Source organism: Falco cherrug, chromosome 9, assembly GCF_023634085.1.
Source record: "Falco cherrug isolate bFalChe1 chromosome 9, bFalChe1.pri, whole genome shotgun sequence".
NCBI classification, from domain to species: domain Eukaryota; kingdom Metazoa; phylum Chordata; class Aves; order Falconiformes; family Falconidae; genus Falco; species Falco cherrug.
The window spans coordinates 15,993,063-16,013,327 of NC_073705.1; the positions used below are offsets into that span (position 1 = coordinate 15,993,063).

General features: G+C 49.8%; 1 protein-coding gene across 2 annotated transcripts in view; it reads left to right on the forward strand.

Annotated features, from left to right (window-relative positions):
- COL27A1 (collagen type XXVII alpha 1 chain) overlaps positions 1-20,265 on the forward strand; it is a 160,065-nt gene that overhangs the window by 95,169 nt on the left and 44,631 nt on the right. For both annotated transcript variants that reach the window (XM_027809525.2, XM_027809526.2), the window contains 9 exons: positions 1,857-1,910; positions 4,651-4,704; positions 5,531-5,584; positions 8,797-8,850; positions 17,498-17,551; positions 18,511-18,555; positions 18,725-18,769; positions 18,993-19,046; positions 19,827-19,880. In XM_027809525.2, the coding sequence (XP_027665326.1) occupies positions 1,857-1,910; positions 4,651-4,704; positions 5,531-5,584; positions 8,797-8,850; positions 17,498-17,551; positions 18,511-18,555; positions 18,725-18,769; positions 18,993-19,046; positions 19,827-19,880 (468 nt within the window). The remainder of the gene's footprint in view (positions 1-1,856; positions 1,911-4,650; positions 4,705-5,530; positions 5,585-8,796; positions 8,851-17,497; positions 17,552-18,510; positions 18,556-18,724; positions 18,770-18,992; positions 19,047-19,826; positions 19,881-20,265) is intronic.

Sequence of the window (20,265 nt, forward strand, 5' to 3'; positions counted from 1 at the left end):
TGAAGCCAGCTGAGCGTCCAAGTGAGAGATGCTTTTGTGGAACCCATCAGCATGCCTCATTGAGGAGCCTCTGTCTCCAGTGATGCTCAAAGGACGGCATTTAATTGCACCATGTGAGGAATGTTAATGCATGAAGTCTCTCAGTGTTTGGAGTCATCGTCAGAAGCTGTTCCCTCCGACGACTTTTAGAGAGGGGATCACATTGTGTTTTATGTCTCTGAATGGGTCTGCTGAGCCTCACGCGTATGGGAAGAGCAATGAGGCTGGTCATTTTATGCTACAGCTTTACATTGTGAGTGTAACTTCATGGAGAGAGGCTTTTGGTGGCAGGAGGAGCTGCACAGCCTGCAAGGAGGCGGCTCTCTGATGCTGGATGCTCCTCTGTAGCTGGGTGGTACATGGTACATATAGGTATATGTAGCTGTGAACAGACCCACAGCGATGCAGAGTGCAGAGAGCTCCCCTACAAACTGCATGCATTAGGCCAGCTGGGAACAGAAAAAGCAATGAAGCAGGAGTACAGAGGAAACTTTTGCTTCTTTTCTTGCTGTTCCACCAGAAAGGAGATTGCAGGGTGAAAAGCTCTCCTTTTTTTTCTGAGACCACTCTCCAGAAGCTGCCTTGATAACGTCGCTTTTTTCCCGTTATGTTTGTTCATGCTGAATGTTTTCTTGAGCGTGTCATTTGAAAACTTCCTTGATGTTGAAGTGAAAAGTCAGATGTATTTGCATCGACGAACTTTTACAATTTATTATGAAGGTTTCAAATTATTCTAAAAAAGAGGAAAAGTAGGATGATACCACTGGAGAATCCATCTCCTGTCTCTTGACTTGCTCAGCAACCACCTCCCAGTACCCAAATGAATCTGTTGCCTCAAATCAAACAAGCTGGGGTATGGCTTCAATTCACACCACCCATGCAAACTGTGGGCAGGTTATGAAGTGTTTCAACAGGAGATTAATCCCTTTAGCTACAGACTCATTGGACGAACTAAATATACGTATCTATCTCTGAACGACCCTTGCTGGGTCTAGGGATGAGACTAAGAGAATCACACAGTGGGAGAGTGCCTACAGTGGCAGAGAGGACAGTCCCTTGCACGTCTAGAGCCAGAAACCCACTGAAGCTGGTAGGGAAGCTGCTGCATTTCAATTCTCAGGAATCTTAGCTTGAGATTCCATCTATTTCCATCTTCCTAATTAAAAGCAGTTCTGTTTGTTTCTTAGTTATCCCAAACGTTGTTAAATGCTGACAAATCCTGAGCTTAAACTGGGGGTTTTTTTCCAGGATAGTTTCTGAGTAGTGTGACAGATCTGCTGCCCTGCTGGCCCCTCTGGCTCTGTCCTCAGACCTTTATTTTCTGCTGACATCGCAACAGCATGACACTGTCCAGGGCAAAATTAGTTTGCACAAGGGTCTGAGGCAGCTCAGATTAACCCAGAGGAAGCGTACCCAGTACAGCAGCTAAAATGATGGCAACTCTTGGAGCCTGTGCAACCCAGGAGCTCCCGCTATCGATAGTCTTGGGGAAGCTGCACCGATGTTTTGGGAAAACAAAGCCATGCTATAGACTCAGCCTTTCTACGAAACGTGCTTAACTCATCCCCTATACTGTGTGTTGTGGCTCTTGCAGATCCTAGTGCTGCTGTTCCAGCTGGCGCCTAAAGCAGAACCAGCTGTGGAGTTAGACGTTCCCATGGCCGGGAGCAACTCTGTCCGCTCTGGTAGCCAGTAGGAATTACTGAGCGGTGTACAAGGGATGCGGTGCTATTTCAACCAGCAAGGTGGACCAAAGAAATCATTTACTTTCTCAGCAAATAAAACTGAAAATTAATTGTGCTTTTCTCTTTCCTCAGGGTCTAATGGGTTTCATTGGTCCCGTAGGGGAGCCTGGAATAGTGGGAGAAAAGGTAAGAACGCTTGCAATGAATCGGTTGTTAAAACTTTTGCAGGATGAGGGAGACTGGGATGGGAAGAATATTGCAGATTAAGTTCTCGTGTCAGTGCAACACCCAGTGGGAACGCAGCGCATCCAGGGTCATCCACTTTGCATTTAGGAATTAACGTGCGTTTGCTCTCCAAGGAGATGCTGTCAAATATCCTTTAAAAATCTATGCTTTATTCATTCAAAATCTGCCAGAAAGCTTGTATCTGACAGTCAATTCTGTTTATTCTGGGAATGGGGGACCCATCGGCCCTGCATTCCTGGTCAAGGGAGGAGTCCAAGGAGCTTAGCCTACAGGTGGGTTTGTGCAGAGATGTGCTCACAAGCCCAGGCTGAGTTGCTGGTGGGGTCACACAGGACCAGGGCTAAGCCTGTGTTCAACAGGAGCTTTCAGCAATTTCTCAGGTACAGGGAAGGCGCAGGAGTGCAGCCACCCATTTGAGCGAAGGCTGGTTCAGGTATTTCCCTTTTTGTTTGATGAGGACCATCCTGTCCGGCTGCCCCGGTGGTTGCATTGGGCACGCTGCTAAGGCCTGGTGCCCTCTTGTGTGCAGTACAGATACATGCTTCTTTTGGGAAGAAAAATGGTTTTATTTTCCATAAAAATGTAAATGGACATTAATTTGTTTTCTATTAGCGTAAAATTTTATTCAGGGGTAGCTTCCAAAGACAAATCATCTATGTCATTCACTATATCTCAGTTGCAGACTGCTGGTTTTCATTGGGGGTTTAATTATTCACAGTCCAGCTATAAAGATAGTAAAGAGCACAAAATGATGCATTCCACACATCGGTTCTCTCGCTCGCTTTTATTACTTCAAGCCCTGTCCTCTGGGTAATGATGTCAGGACTCTGTGACAGTTATACTGTGTTCGCTGCAGATGCATTTTATTGCCTGTCTGCAGCAGGCTTTGGGCAGCCCCGTATGCTGGATGTGCTCTGGTGGGGCAGTAGCAGAAGCAGGCTCAGCCCAAACTGTCAAGGCACACAAGAACTGCAAGGAATGACACGATGTGGGCTGTGATTTACAGAAGGAAAACGGAGGAATAAAGAGTCTGTGATGTGTCCAAGGTGGTTACGCAGAAAGCTGGTGCCTGAGTGAGCTGTCTCAGTGGCAAGTGCAGCCCTGAATCCCATGAGGAGTGGAAGGGTTTGCCATGCAAGAGGCATGGGGAGATCTTTTCCCCTACTCCAGTAAATTCACACCTGGCCCCATGTTTTCCATGCCAATGCCTTGACCGCACGAGCTATCCTCATCTCGCAGATCGACTCTGTAACATGATAATGTGATAATGTTACATTGGTGTCAAGGCAAACCTGGGCTGTCCTTTGAAAATCTCCCCTAGGAGATCCTCGGCACAGCTGCAATTTCTATCAGACTTCTTCTCTACCAGGAGAAACTTGCAGATGACAGAAATAACTATCATCAAATCAAAACCTCAACCAGGCCTCCAGTTGGCATAGCATCCTGCAGCTTACTATGCTGTTGTGAGCTAAATGAAGTGGGAAATATGCTTTCATTAGACATAGCTGAGTCAGCAGTCTTCGTCCTGAGAGCTGCAAAACTTAAGACTGAAGCCAGTAGAGTCCAAAGATTATCAAAGAGAACAATACAGTTAATACATACTTAATAAAATCCATGCATTCAGGGAGAAAAAAATCCTTATGCTGGTTTACGAGGGCCAACTGGTGACAACACAGACTCTGGGATTTGTTTTTAATAAGATGCTTAGAGCCCAAGAAGTATTTCCCTTTACACTTTAGCTCTTGGAAGGTAGGTCAGATTTTGGGTGTAAACTACTTGGCAGCATTTGCTAACTCCTCCTTCCTCATCCCCCCAAGCGCACAAGTGTAACACACCTAATTCCCGGGGCATTACCAGGGTTGCGAGGGAGGGTACAGGCAGCTGTGGTGGGAGCTGCCACCGCCTCCGAAAGGAGCGGCTGATGCCCTGCCACTGAGTCTCCAGCTCACCCCGGTGGCAGCAGGTCCCGGTGCTGCTCACAGACATCTCCCGTTCTTGGCTGAGCTGTAGAGCCAAGGATGCGCTTGGGAAGTGAGATGTTCTGCAAGTGGGGATAAGTAAGACTTTTGGAATTTGTAAGTGATTTTTTTAGTATGTCGTTTTTTAATGCCAAATGGTGGCTTGTTTTAGAAGGGGCAGTATCTTTAGGGTGGGCCATGGAGGAACCCCTCATAAACACAGGGTCATTGCAGGTTGTTGTTGTTTGCACTGTGGTCTCAGTATGAGCCACAGGATAGAAGGTCCCCCAGAACGCCTACAGTCTCCTTCTGAAAGCACCAGCCGCCTGTTCCGGGCAGCAGCGTCCGGTGCCTTGGGTGGGAAGGGCTGGAGATCCCCTGGGATCCAGTCCTAGCAATGTCTGGGGTTGGGGGTGGTCTCAGGTACATTGCTTGTTTCTTGTTCTTTGGTGGTTTGATGGCAATAGTAAAGTCCTCTCTCTTGGATATAGAGGATTAGCTAATTCTCGCTGTAGCCCTTTAACTACTTTGATGAGATGGATACTTGAAAGAGGATGAAGATTATTCTATACTGGGAGCCTTTCTGGTAGAAATCTGGTGGCACAGGCTGCGATTTACGGCTATTTTAGTTGTTTCCTGGCTCTAGATCCCTGTCGCTGCCAGCTCAGAGTGCTTGTTAGCAAAAGTCCTTACTCTTCCCCATGTGCCTGTGTCTCTTCTAGGGTGACCGTGGCTCAGTGGGACCCCCAGGGCCTCCAGGAGTCAAGGGGTCGATGGTAAGGAGTAAGTCTGCATTCTCTCGCTCTTGCTGCTGCCTCTTTCTCTCTGCCCTAGTGAAGGGTGCAGCTTCTCCCGGCATTTAGTTAGGTGACAACAGCTGAAAATTCTTCCCATCTCTGTGGGGATGGGAATGGCCATTTGACTGACTGGATATTGAGGTGTAACCTCTCCCCAGCAGCCATCTTCAGCAATTCCCAGCCCCAGTGCCATGCTAGGCTTCAATGTCCTGCACCTCGGCCAGCTGAGGACCTGTTGTGTCCAGTAGAGATAACCAGGCACGGCAAGCTGCAGCTCCTGAAGGGTTGCCTGTTTCCGAGCATCCTGGCTGATGAACAGGCGGGGCCGGGCAACAGGAGTCTGTTGTTCCCATCTCAGCAAGTTGCAGAGGGAGCTGGAGACACGTGGCCGCTGGGCAGCACAGCACGCTCGTGGTGGTTTGCTGTGCTGTGTGCACGGCCATGTGGGGATCAATCCTCATTTAGGAGTTTACAGGGGGGACCTCAGCAAGGTCTTGTCTTGCTCTGACACCTCCTGTCTACCCTAGCACAAGAGCCAAAGACAGATTTTCATATTAATTCAGCCCATTCTCTTCCGGGCTGTTGGGAGCATCTCGCTGCTTATATGGCTGGCAAGGTTGGAGCTGGGCTTCTGACAGTTTGGCCTTCTCCATCTGCCCCTGCACGATTTTACCCTCACAGATAACAGACCTGCCTGACCTTGCCAGCAACCCACAATGGCTTTTTTCCTCTCTTCCCACTTAGAGGAAGAAGGGCTGAGCAGATCCTGGGAAATCACACCAGGCATGTTCTTCTTCCCTTTCAGGGGCACCCCGGGACACCAGGAGGAGCAGGTTTTCCTGGGATCCCTGGACCAACAGTAAGTAAAGGCTACCATCACTTCGTAATACCACAGACCAAAAATCAGCATCCCCTATCCCGGGCATTTATGGGCTGAGTCAGGCAACCGTGTCCCAGTTGATGTGAGTTTGATGTGAACAAGAGATATGGGGGAAGAGATGGGGCATGGGTGGAGCAACATGGAAAGAGATGCTAAAATCAGAAGTGGTGCTTAATTCAGACTTCTGTAGCCCATCTCCCTAATGGGGGATCCAAAACTCACAATCCAGACTGAGTCTTTTAGCAGGACACAAGCACACTAGCTCAAGGTGTTATTGCAAGGCCCTCTGTTTCCTCTGGGAGCTGTTGGCAGCGTGGTGATCACATCACGCGCTGCAGCGGCTCTATCATGCGGTGACTGCATGGTGCATTTTCAGGGATGCTCGCTGGAGCGAGAGGAGCAGCAGAGCAGCTGCCCCCAGGTGCACCCTCCCTCTGGATGGGCTCATTTGGTGCACGTGCAGCTGTGGCTGGAGCCTGCAGTTGGTGTGGAGGTAGAATTCAGTGTGGCTCCAGTTTCCCACAGCCCTTGCTCGGATGCAGCCCTGGCTCTCCTAGCAGCACAAATGCTACTGTGTGTCGTTTGCTGGAACCAAGAGAAAGGCAGCTCTAGGCGGGTACAGGGAATGGATTTTGGTCAGCGTGTGAATTCCCACAGTGTTGTTAATTGGGAGGGAGATCACAGCAGTGAAATGCCCAGGCAGTGCCAAAGGTCTGGCCGGCAGCTCTGCCCACAGTGGGGAGCTCGGTGATGCGCTGGGCCCACCAGCTGCAGCCAGCTGCTGCCTGGGGAGGGACTGCACAGCTGCAAGGAGCAGCTCCAGGCAATGGACGTGAGGGAAAGAAAATGTCTGAGGTCAAGCAGCACCTCGGGTGACCCGTCCATACTGGCAGAGCAGCAGCACGGCACTGGCCAGGAGCAGATGCTGAGGCAGCCCCAGCAGGGAGCTGCTCTGTGGCCCCTCATGGCAGCGCCTGCTGCTGACAGAAGTCCAGGAGGCAGCAGATATCTCTAGATGTCCCTTTTTTAGCAGCTTTCTCAGCATGTTGGCTGCTGCAAGACTTAGGGATAGCTGGAGCATAGGCAGGCCCCCTGCTTGCTGCACGCCTGTGAGCTGGGGAGGGGACCGGGGGGTTCTCTGCACCAGCCCTGGGCAGAGAGCTCCTGGGGGTCCTGCAGCACTGCCTAGTGCACTGCTATCTAGTACCATGAGTTGGGGCTGAGTTTTGTCTTCCTTCACTGGGGCATGATGACGGCAGTGTGAGTTGAGGCGTCAGCTCCAACTGGAGATGCCAAAAGCTCTCTGAAGAGCTCTGGGAGCTGAGACCGTCCCCAGGTCCTTCTGCTTCCTTCGGTCCCCTGTTCTCCTGCAGGCAAATAACAAGTTCATCCAAGCAAAATATTTCCTCCAAGACTGCATTTTAAAAAGTCATAATTCAATAAGTCAAACTTCCACACAAAGCCAGTAAATCAAATAATCCCCTAATATCAAATCCCCGATCATTAACTCCAGCTGTTTCTGCCTGTTTCTCCACCAAAAAGTCGTTATTTGCTTTTCAAGCCAGACCTGAGGCACGCTGCTGTTGTTTGTCCTAAACTGTTAAAATCTTTGAGATTAAGTTACCCAGTGAGCCTTAGCAGCTCTGATGGCTAGTTCAGCAGAGGGTGACTGGGAATGGGACGCAAAGGTATAGTCAATGGGAGGAAACTTTGCCCTTAATTTCAGCTCGCTGACACTTGAGAATTCCTTTTCCCCTCTTCTTGCTCACCATCACGGTACATCTTTTGTCTTAATACACAGTTTCGAAAATAACGCATATGTATAGGTATATTAAAGGTCACTCATCTTCTCCTAAACAGTTCCTTGAAATTCCCAGCATGGTATGTAGTTATTCCCTCAGCATTTTGCCATCACAATGAATGTTTCTGTGCTCGTATTTCCATAAGCTATTTGGGATAGGCTGAGGCTTCCAGGAGGATATTCCAAATACCAACAAAGAATTTCATTTCAGTGTGTGTTTATCATAAAAAATCTCTATAAAACAGGCATCTGACACATCTACTGCTTGTCCGTGCCAGTTGCTACTGACCTCACTAAGCAAAACCAAGATTTACTGTGATGACAAATATAGTTACAGTCAAGTAACTTTTCCATCTTGAGTGAGAACAGCTAAGCATTTGTATTCTGAACTTACATGCCATGCAGCAAGATGCCTCCATTCCAAAAGCAAAAGCTTTATTAGTGGCAGTGGTACAAGCAGTAGGAAGATCACAGTCCAGTTTTGTTCTGATCCTTGGTGAAGCTTGCAGGGTTGACAGTTGGTAAAAGCTATTAATATATAAATAGCAAAACTTGATGTGGAATGTTTGAGAGAATAAGAATGGAATGTGTCATTTTGAGGTTTTCTGACAGCAGAAAGGCACTAACTTTAAATGTGGGTTTTGAAAGTTATAACACAGAAATAATTCCCGTTAATTGAACATATCCTTCAATATTTGAAACATAAATATTCTAACAGACAAAAAAGCTGTTTAATTTTCTTCTGCATTTTCTGCATGCACATTAATGAATCAAGTGTGTACAAATCCTGGTTAAAACCTGAAACCTTTCTGTAAGCATAAGAAGAACAGGCTCATCCACAACACCAACAGTCCAAATGAAATTAGCATCTATCTGCCAGTATGAATATTTATGCAGCACTAACAGGGCAACAGATACTTGAAGATAAAATCATCACTTGGCTAAAAAGGTCAAACTTGGATACCTAAAATGAGGTGTCTGATTTTGTATTTGGACAACTGAAAAACAGATCCTGGTTGTTATTATTTTTGTACAGATACTGAGCAACAGCTGTTTTTAATAGCTTTGGAGGGAATTCTGGATGTTCGACTTCTCTTCAGATCACACCACTTGTACAGACAACAGGCTGCAGATAAGTTAAGCATACAAAACTCAGCCAGGATCCTTGGCATAAATGTTCATAACCCAAAGACAATCAGTGCATTTAAAAAGATACCATTTATAGAGAAGTAAATATGGTAATGTCTTTGGCAGGAGTTTAATGAACCAACCTGCTGGTCAGGTGTCTGCGCCTGAGGCCCCTGCAGACCACGTAGGGATGTGGGGTCTTACCAACAGCTGCTGCCTTCCTCTTCCTCCATCTTCATTTTGTTTCCCTTTTCCCTTCCAGGGTCCGGCAGGAGTCCGTGGTGCACCAGGGATAAGAGGGGCGAAAGGCCGCAGGGTAAGCGCTTTTCAAAAGCTTTTATCTCTCTCCTGTTTCAGCCACTGGAAAAGTAATCTGGTGGATTCTTTTGGGGGTGTGAAGATGAGCAGCAGTGGGGGCAGAACCCCGCAGCTGTGTTTCTGCTGCGTGCAAAGGCTGCAGTCGTTGAAGCAAGTCAGACCAGGGTTGCAAATGCAAGTGATGTGTATGGGCAGAGGGGTGTCCTGGTGTAGAGTTTGTCATGGAAGTGGTCCAGATTGTGTTTTCCAGCCACCTGCAATGCCAAGGCGGGACTTATGGACACTTCTGGCGAGGATGGTGAGGATTTAGCCATCTGAAGATGTATCTGGGCAGGGTGAAAGGATGCGGGTAGAAGACCAGAAAAGATGTCTCTGCTGCCAAGGGAGAGAGAACAGCTGAGACGTGAAGTGTTGCAATTTAACTGGAGGCAGATAAAGGAGGAAATGTTCCTCCATGTCATAGAATTAAGAGACAAGGCAGGCAGAAACAGAGCTGACACGGAGCTGAACAGCCTACTCTTCCTGTGTCTCCCCTTTCAGTCTCACAGGGTCAGTGTCTTCCGGCAGCGTTCCGCAGGGTTATGACAAAGGTGTGCTCCACGCTGTCAGCAGATCAAATTGTAAGAATGTCCTGTGTCTTTTTAGGGTTTTTTCCAGCCCATAACACAAGGGCCTGATTTTACCTGTACATATCTAAACAGTACCACACTATAAGCGTGTGTGAATCCTTGCTGTGCCTGGAAAGGGCAGCCCCCCAGCCTAGTGCTGGGTAACGGTACTAAATAGCATCACTGACAGTGCTACAAGTACACATTACACTGGATAAATGTTTCATAAGCACTCTGTATCAGTTCATGGCATGGTTCTTCCTGCTCTGTTTGGGTGACAGCCGACAGCAGAATGACCTCTAGACCTGCCAAAGCTGCTTGTTTTCCTGCCTATGACATCCAACCCATGTCCCGCTGAGCTCTTCAATCTTTCTTCTTCTTCAGCGGGACATTTATTGCAGGAGCATCCTTGCTTTGGGTTGTTTTTCCTTGTCCAGCTGCTTTGCAAAGTATTAATAGCGAGCACGCATGGGTTCTACTGAAGGCCCCAACAACAACATATTTTGCATTTCTCCCTCCAAGGATCTTATACCTGCTTTCATGTTTCTTTTTCAAAGATGTAGTTTGAAGTAAACTATACATTTTACCCACCCCCAGTCTCTGCTTCTACTGTAACTCCTGCTTGGGGAACTAGGAACAGCTAAAGATTGCGTGTTTCCCTCTGCCAGAGATAATACTGTCCTCAGATAGCTGGGACTGGCAAAAGGAAATGGAATAACCGACTAGGAAGCTCTATAACCACAGAGTTACGTACCCTGGAACCGCTTTAAGCTTTAAAAGCACAGCTAGGACACCAGTAACGTCCATGCCTGGCAGATGTATATTAGCGTTCAACTTCTAACTTGTGGCTGGGAAAAACATCTTCCCTGCCTCTGTCCTCCTTGGTGGGAAGAGCCATGGATCTCATTCCCCAGTTCCGCTCTCAGAGGGTCCCCTGGGGAGCAAGGTTTCTCTGTGCTCCGTAGCACAATTGACTGAGCTGTCCAGGACATCCATGACCCTGATGGATGAGAAACTGGAGGCGTTCTTTCACGGGAGGCTTTGAATGGATGGCGGAAAATATCTGAAGGTAAATCTACAGCGCAGAGCCAAACGGGAAACACCTTCTGAACAAACCCAGGCTGCTGACCTGGCGGGGTCCTGGAGAGGCGAGTCCTCTATGGGGATCGGACATTTCTGCCCGTGCCTTTAATGTATGCAGTGGCAGAGGAGGAGTCCCAGCCCTGCCTTCTCCAGCTGCCAGCCAAGGATGCAGCCGCATCCCCTGGCATGGAGCCTCTCCTACAGCAGGCAGCCGCGTGCAGATTGTGGCGTTTGGCTCTTGGGCTGGGTGAGATTCGCTCGTATAAATCTTCTTTGGCTTCTTACATCTGCGTTAGCCTAAAGTCCTCACCCCACAAGGAGAGCACAGCTGACCAGGCTGTTTTCAGCTCCACTTGTACTGCCAGGAATGACAAAGGTGATATTTGTTATCACACAAGGTAAAACCAAGAGCAAAGCTGGATGCAGCTTCTAAGAAAGGAGGTTGGCTGGCACAGCAGGGACCTGCCTTGGGTGTAGCTAGACCCAGAGCAAGGGTGCCAAACCCTCAGGAGAAATCCTGCAGGACGCCAGCTGCCACCAGCACTTTCTATCCTCAAAAGGACACGGCGCGTGGTAGAGATGTTCAGCTTCATGGCCTTGGACTGTGTTTCCTCCCCAGATGTGGAGTCCAGCAAACCCTGTGCCAGTCGCTCCCCCTGGACATTCCTCCACTGAGGAAGCCCAGACTTCAAAGTGCATCCCAGCCCTGGAAACCAGAAATGCAGCAGTGGCTGTGCCCCAGCTGGCCCCAGAGCCCTGCAGAAAGTCACCCCAGGAAGCGCAGCACGTGGAGGTAGAACAGGAGGTGATGCCCGGGGAAGAGGGTCTCTTACAGTCTTGGTCTTGCCCTGAGGACACTGGCACCGGAGAGGGGTGAGCCTCTGCCAGCGGGCACTGGGCATCTGGATCTGCTGCTGGTGCCCTGCACTGGTCCTGTCCTCAACACCCGCTGCTGGGCTGTGGCAGCATGGAGGTTCAGTGCATTTGAGCACCACAGTGATATAATCCATACAGAATTTGCGAGACAGACAGGCATCCTTTCTCAGGTCCCCAGCAGAGAGGAGGGACTTGGGCTTTGCTCTGCAGTCCTACAGATTTCAGTGAATATGATGTGGGAAAGTCGGTATTGCAGGGACCAGCAGATCTCCTGCCTGGTGGATTTCTGGTTTGTATGTATCTCTCTTGCGCTTTCCTTCTCTTCATACTCTCAGAAGATATTCCAGACACATAGTATTCTTTGTTTGCTTAGTTTGTCCTGCTATGCCGGCTCTTGGTTTTCTCAGGATGGGGAAATGATCCCCCAATTGTAATTTCAGGCATTACCCTCTGTCTATCCTAGCTTACAAAAGGGACGTAATTCAATTCAGAGTGGAAACATGAATGCAGCCTCTGCCAGATGTTTGTGGATTCCATGAGCTCTGTTTGTGGATACTTCATTAATTTTGCTTTTGAAGGAAACGTAAATAGCAAATATGGTTTTGATTGTAAAGAACAATGGAGACTTTTTGGGGTCTGCATTTATGTTGTGATAGCTTTTGTATTGTCAAGATATAAGTACAAATTCTAAAAAGAAAATTCTTTTAAAATTGTAACCTTCTTTTTAGTCATAACAGGGCTATGGTCCCTTCCCAAGCCTTTGTTTAGCCCATCAGACTGATACTGAACAATCTTCCACAAACACAGTTTCCCCTCTCCTCTTCCTTAAGGACAAGAAACTTGGCCATGTGAGCCCAGGCTTATCTCCTTTCATCTGTACTCAGTGTAGCACTTGGACATGTGCTTAACATTCAGCTAGTGACAACAATGCACATGTTTAAACCTAATTATTTAACCAAATCAAGGTTTAAGTTTGGAGGCAGCTGATTCAGCAAGACCCCTCACCCTATCTCACTTAAATGCAAAAGTACATTTCTGTTCGTCAGCTCCTCGCAGCAGGACAGCATATGGTCTCCAGCACACTCCAGTGAGGATAGCGATACCAAAAATGCTGAGAATCTCTGCAAAGGGTTAAATATCAACTGGAGCCATGGCTTTGGAACTCAGATCCTAAAGCTGGACCCCAAATCCTGCTCTGAAGTGACGTACCTTGCCCCATGCTTCTGGCCAAGGAGTCTGTCAGTATTTCTGGAATGTTGTTCTCCCACTGGAGGGGATGCTGAGTACTGACTCAGGCGACGGAGAAGCTTTTCAAATCCCAAAGCATATTTCTCTCTTGCACTGTACCATTCGTTCGCCCAGCTCCTGCGTTAGCTGCTGCCCAGGTGCAGCCTGCAGAGGCAAGATAAGGCAAAGACACCTGCCCTCCCAGCGCCCTGCGGGCGAGGGGACCGCTATCTCTCCGCCACACGGACCCAATGCTTCCCAGCATCACCGACTGCAGGAATTTGTAAATGCTAGGGATTTGTAAAGTGGTGTTATCTAAGCAAACCTGAAAAGACTTGCTTTTTCCCCAAACTAGCTGAGAAGTTGTTCATGGAGGAAAAGCAGAGGAATATTGTTTTGCTCCCAGCGATCATCTTTCTAGTTGGCTGAAAAAGCACTAGAAGTGTTTGAAGGAAAGTTAGCTACAGATCTATGGCCAGCGATGTCTCCCTTCAGCTCCAGTCAAGGCATCTGCTTGCTTTTCTTTTGGCCAGATGGTGATAGTGGAATATCAATATTTGGATAAAGGGGTAAGGAAGAGGCTTTGGATTTCTGGAAGGGAGCTACTGACTGCTTGTTCATGCTCCTGCTTCTGCAGTCCAGAGGCTGGTTACTGTCTCTGAGCTCTGAGTATCTGTTTGAACAGGGCAAAATGCAGCACTGCTTTGCGGAAACACCTTACTGAGCATTTAGCTGTGTCCTCGGGAGCGCTGTCAGTGCGAGCAGCAGGTGTATCTCTGCTCCCTCACAGGGACTGGCAATAGACCTGACTGGCGGAGCCTGGAGCTGAATTCCCTTGCGACTGTGAGCTGACAGTGTTCATATCTAGCCGACATCCTAACAGTTTATTTAGTCTGGGGTTGCTGATAGTGCTGCTCAGTGTTGCACTCTCTGAGAGAAACACTGTCTCGGCCTGTGTGCCCACTGTCTGTGTGGCACTATCACCAGCTTTGCTGCCGCTGCTGGAGCCTACGTTAAAAGTAACTCATGGTTATAGGGGGCAGAATGTGACTGCAGGTGAGGCTTGCGAGGAATTAATGCTAGCTTCCACCTACGTAGCTCCTTACGCAGGGATTACAGCACAAAATGTACCCACATAAGACATTGAAACTAGAATTTAAGAAATGCCGGCTCTGCCCAGCCCTGAACGTCTCGCTGCCTGCTGAGACCCAGCACCTCTCAGCACAGCGATGCTGGAGCATCGGCGTTCAGCCACAGGGCCGCAGAGCTGCCATTTCCTGCACTGTTCCCGTTTGGCAGCTCTTGCCTGACAACACAACCAAAAGGGAAAACTCATCTGTTTAGGTAGCAGTGAGTGATGGCACTTGGTCTGGCAGCTCATGTGCTGCAGTGGGACTGCGCAGGTGCATCCCTGTGCTATAACGCTCTGCACAACCTCGGGTGAGCTGCTTTGAGATGGGCATGGCAATGCCTTTGAGCTGCACATTCATGTCCAGCTGGCTTTGGTGAAACAGTTGAGCAGGTTCTGAAATGCTCCAGCAGCCATGAACCTGTATCTCTCTGTGCCTTGGCTGCCCACATGCAAAGGAGCGGGCAGATCTCGATTTAATCCTCCTTTTTTCCTGTTTACATTTTAAAGCTACTTGGAGCTTGCACTGTTTGTACAGTCCTGGCCCAGTGGGACCTCTCCTGAGCTGTGTACTGTCATATAAATACTAACACAGGCGGAAGAAAAGCTTCTTTCTCTTTTTCATGGGCTCCTAGAGATGCTGACACCAGTGATAAAGCCATGCCATTCTGAGGATGGGTCCCTGCTGCATGTGCCCTTAGGATGATGTTCCCCAAGACCCTCTGTACACACTCACCCTGGTCCCTCTGCCCTGCCGTGCTCAGGGTGGGCACGTCTGGCTGTTCAGTTAATTCTGAAACACTGAGAGCCCAAGGGGAGCCCCGGGAGCTCTGCTCAGCCCTGCGGGCAAGGCAGAGCCGCCAGGTCTGCAGGGGGAAGGTACCACGCTGTGCCTTGCAGCATTTGGCACGGGATGCTCCCTGGAGAGCTGCCAGGACCTCACTCGCTCATCTCTAACCAGCGTTGTCAGTAAAAGAGAGTTTTAAAGATTTAACTAATTGACTAAATGTAGCCTTGCCTGTCAGGGTGAATTAGGGGAAGCCTTTATCCTGGGTTTCGGCCCAGGAGGCTGGAGAAGATGAAGCTTGCTACATGCATTTGTGAATACAGGGTCACTTTCTCCTCCTTTAGGTCAGATGCCGATGAGATGTGTTGTGATGGGATTAGGCAGGTGACTGCTGTGAAGTGAGATTGCCCTGGCAGATCCTGCAATGCTGGTGACAGGGCTCTGCTGGAAGAAACGAGGATACCATAAACACTTCCCCAGCCAGCCAGCCCTGCTGGGTGGGACTGCTGAGAGCCACAGCCATCGCTGCCCTTGCTGCAGCGCTGCATGAGGGCTCAGGGCACCCAGCAGCCTGCACCCAGCTCAGAGCAGCCCGGCACTGGCAAAGGGGCTGGGCAGGGCAGGGCAGGCTACAGAAGGTGGGTGTGGAGGGGCCAGGTGCATCCCACTTTCCTTCCCTGGCAGCAACAGTCCAGGAATGGAAGGAAAACCTCTAACCTGAGTCATCACTGTCGCTTCCATGTCCCACTTGCCTCTGATCCCTGCTCCCTCCTACCAGTGCTGAGCTATCGCCTCCTCCCTCTCTGCACCGCCTTCCCCTTCTTCACAAGCAGGTCACTCCATCGTCTTGGCTAGTAAAGAGGTAATTGCACAAAATACCTGAATGGCTGCTCAAAGAGGGGAACAGTTTGTTTTCCAGGGAGGATGAGTTGGGTGGCCGGGTGCTTTCCCAGGGTGCCAGTGCCATACACTCGCTGACGCCTCCCTTCTCTTTGGGCAGCCCAGTCCCCAGCCCCGGGCAGCTCTGGGTTTTTGCTGGGTGTCGCGGTCACCCCAGTCAGCTCCCCAGACGCCCCCAAGCCCTGCTGTCCCCCTGCTCCAGCTTACAGCCCTGTCTGACTTGAGCTGTCCGTAGCTCTGCTTTTAAATGACCTTCTGGTTTATGTCATTGTGCTTTGAGGTTTATAGGGACATGGATTAATAAAACTTTTGGTCTTCACTGCTCTCTGATGTAGTGGCCAGCATGAGCCAGGGGACTTGGGGTCGAGGGCTGGTGAGAGCTGCTGCTGCTCTAGTGTAGCCAGCGCCAACCTGTGAAGCGCCCCGTTGGGCTGTGGTGTTCCCATCTGGTGCACAGTCCTCCGCTGTCCATCTGTCCTGGAGACCAGGCTGAGCATTCTTTAGAGCTGTGTCTTGCTGGCATGCAATGCAGGCTGTTGGTTACTTAATCTCTGGTACGCTCAGCGGCACAGGGTTTTGCCAAGCACAGTAGAAGTTTTTGCATAATTTTATATTGACAGTGTTTGTCTGGTGTAATAATTTGGCTAAGTTTCCTATACATCTTCTGCTGTTACACTGCCTTTCTTTGTGAGTCTCTCTCTCTTCGCCTGTCATACTGGAGCTGCTTTTCTGACGCATTGGCTCCCTAGCCCTGTTATTACTTTTGGCACTCAGTTTGCATCCCGATTAAGCACATTGGCTCCTGTTTTCTCTATTTCCGCATTGGCCTGCTCTCAGGATTCCTCTTACCACTACATTCTAGCACCACTCTGTGTTTTTATTTATTATTTATATTGCAGTAGCGCCTAAGAGTCCCAACTGAGCTCATGGCCTGATTATGAGCATGACATGCATTAATAGAGTCTCTTGATATGCCCTTTTTTTACTGTTTTATTTTCCCTGACTATGGCTCTGTTTATCCTCTGTCAGTGTGACACACAGGTTTCTGGGGTTTGAATCGTGCAGAGGGCTCTGTGTTCAGCTCAGCTGAAATTAGCTTGAAAGCTGGGTCACAGCTAACCTCTCTTCCCAGGGCTCTTCTTGCTTAGAACCCTCTGGAAGAACAAGGACCATCCCTTCCTCAAGGATGCCCGAGCCGTACCATGAACTGTGCACTTTTAGCTTATCACATCCAGGATCGCTCACTGTCGGGACTCTCGTACGTGCTGTGAGTGTTTGCAGCAGCGTGCGTGTCCCGTACAGCTCCCCCAGGTCCTCGTGCCTGGTGCACGCACGCCCAGGAGCAGATGCCGGGTGTAGGACCAGACGTGCCAAAGCAGGCACGGCAGGCTGCGCTGCTCCCAGCACGCACATGCATGAGCACCTGCCTGATCCTTCACAGCAGCCGGTTCCTTAAATAGCAGGTAACTCCAGCAGAAGGCTTGGTCCAGCTGCCAGCAAATACACCTGCTCCTTGTGAAGGTACTAGATGGTGGGGGCTTGTGTGCCTCTACGTTCTGTAGGTTTATTGCCTTGACTGTGACCATGAGACTGCACGGTATGCCAAGAGTTAAGGGCAGGGGCAGGTGGAAAAGCAGAGTTTCTAGGAAGGAAGAGGTTTGCTATCAATAAGACCAGAACTGCAAGGCTGTGCATTGCAAAACTGCTGTCATGTAACTGTTCTCTGGAAATAAGGCTGTGCCTGGCCTGCTTTTCTCCTCTGGCTTTTGTTTGTGGCTGGTTGTTGGTTTAACGGAATAAAAAATATTTTGGTGCTGTCTGCTGGTAATGGTGAGAAATGAAGCAACAAACTACAGAAAGGATCTTTTGAGTCCTGGGCTCCAGGCTGCTGTGCTCAGCCCAACCAGGTATGGCTTGGCTTAACCAGGACTGAGCTCATCAACTTTGCTGGTGGCCAAAGCTAGGGTGACTGCTGTCTTTTCCAGTGAGACATATACTCTGTGTTCTTATTTTTGCCTCTCTTGTTTTTTTCCAGGGTGCCAGAGGGCCTGATGGACCAGTAGGCGAGCCAGGGTCACGAGGTGCCAAGGTGAGTGCCAGTGGGTGCCCGGGCTGGCCAAGGCTGCTCTTGGCTGTGTGGTGAAATGCTCTGGGCAGGATTAAGGTCACATCCTCCTCCGGGAACAGGGGATCGTCAATAACGCCATGAGGGTCAACCAGCAGGGATGGGTCTTTCGTGCAGCCAGAGTAAAATCTGTCCAACACGGGCATCAGAGCCCTTGCTGCTGGGGTCTGAGACGCTGAATACAGAGGCAGTCCACAAAGATAGAAGGGCCACTGCTAAAATAATAGAATCCCTCACAGGAGTGGGAGTAACTTGAACCAGCGATTGAGTGTGCTTGACTGTCACATCTGAACGTAGCACTAAAATCAGAACAAGTTAACAGTACTGGTTAAAATATGACCTAAGGAAATGAGTGTCTGTTCTGATGCACTTCATGTTGGTCACGATAGGCAAAATGCAGGGCAAGAGAAAGAGAGCCTGGCAGGCACCCTGCCCAAGCAGACCCTCGTCCAGGGTGAGCCTGCTGCACCATTGGCTCTGAGATGGGTGCATGGGAGAGTTTCTCTCTTTGGCAGCAGCCTGATGTAGTAGTGTGGCAGAGCTGGACCCTTGTCCTACCATTGAAGGTCGCAGACTCCAACCCCTGCACAGCACGCATGGCCCTCTGGATGTAGTTTTGATGGGGAGTTCCCCTTGTTTCATGCACCGCTAGGCAGGGATGTGCCAAGTCTTCCTGAGAATCCCAGCTTCCTCCAAAGCCGTGTTTGCTCAAAAAAATTTGAGTCATGCAGCTCATTGCCCACACTCCCTGCTGGTTGGGGTGTTCCTCAGGGCAGGATGCTGGGCAGTTGGCCTCTCAAAAGCTTCAAGGAACTGGAGGGGATATTCGATGCACTAAAATCCAAAAGCAGATGGGCTGGGGCAGAAGAGCATCACCAGTAGTTTGTGCCCCTGCCACGTGTCTTTGTCTTTTTGTTTTGCAGGGCCGCCCAGGGGAGCCAGGCAAGCTGGGGCCCGAGGGGCTGCAGGTACGTCCTCCGTGAGAGCCAGTGCCTGCCAGACTTGGCCTGGCGTCACTCCCCTGGGGGGCACCCACACGTACACAGTGCCCAGGGGACTGCAGCTTCTCCGGGCCAAAGCGCCGCAGGTGTCTCGGCACACTGCCGGCTGCTGACTGCTGTAACTGTGTGTTCACAGGGGAAGATGGGTGAGACTGGGGAGACAGGAGCACGTGGCTTCCCAGTAAGTGTCCATCCCTTGCGCTTCCTTTTGTTACCTCAGTTTCACTCGAGTCCGTAAGTTTTGAGTCCTGGTCCAGGAGGAAGCATCTGGACAGTGTCTCACACTTAGGGGGCCATCTCTACACTCCTTTTACTGGATCGCGTATGAGATGCACGTTACTGCCGAGAGGCACGAAGGATTGCTATGGGGTTGGAGCTGACCTTGGTGCTTGTAATTTTTCTAGGGTATCCAAGGACCTTCTGGACCTCCAGGAGCAAAAGGGGCTCCAGGCGACCCGGCAAGTGTCTTTTCACTCTCCCTTTGTCTGTCTTTCCTTAGACACACACAGAAACTTCATTTATTTCCCTCTGTCTTCCCCACCACTTACCCCATTCCCAGCTTCTCTGTCCTTGCCAACTCCAGTGTGGTCAGAGAAGTGAAAGGCTTGGCTAGAGTCCTAGGATGCAGAAGGGAAGACAAGGTCAGACCCCTGGAAATCAAAAGGGGGCCATGAATCAACCGAGGAGAGTGTAGGATACAGCCTGGGCTGGATTTTGGAAGGGAAGGGAGAAAAGAAGGTCCAGGTTGGGTCAGATGCACAGGAGGAGTTGGACTGCGTTGGTAGGTAGAGCAGAAGGGGGACCAGGAAGGAGGCTGATGGTGTCAGAACTGAGCCCACAGCTTTGGGGGAGGCACTGGGAGATGACAAATGAAGACAGAGATCCCACGGAGCGCCAACAGGACCACAGAAGCCAGAAAAGGGTCATCTCCTGCTGTCTATGTCTGTGGGAACTGACCTAGACTATGAAGGGAGAGGGTAAACAGGTGTTTTCAGGTTGCCAACTGCAGTTGTTTTAGATGGGAGCCAGAATGACAAAGGGCCTTCTGAGCTGTTTGCCTGCTAAGGTGCCCCAGCACACCCATTGCCAGCCTCTCCAGCTCACTGGCCATCTCTTGCATGCTGCATCGCTCCCTGTGATGTGGGAGGGAACTGCTGTTTTATCTCACAGACCATGGAAATGATAGCCCTTCAGAAATGAACACTGTGTGAAAAGAGCCTTGTGTCTCTGTTTTTCAGGGTCCACAAGGACCACAGGGGCCACCTGGACCTTTGGGAGAAATTGGGCATAAGGTAAGTCTGATCTTTGCTCCTATTTGTTTTCCCTGTGCATCAGGAGTGGCGGGACTGAGGGAGGAGTAAATGTGCAGTGGCACATCCTTCCACACCGGGGGATGTGAGCAGGAAGGATTGCCCTCAAGCCTGAAAGTCAGCTTCCAAAGTCAACAGCGAAAATCAGAAATTTGAGTATTGTTTTCATCACAGGCTATAGACACCCAGTTGGTAGATGCACAGACCCATCTTCACAACAAGAGACACATTTCAAAGCTGACCACGCTGACAAGCATGTCCCAGGCATGGCTCTGTGACCACTCCAGGGACCACCTTTCTGCACTAGCATGCAGGGTCAGGGACCTAACACGACAGCAATTCAAACCGAAAACTGGCTTTTCCTTTC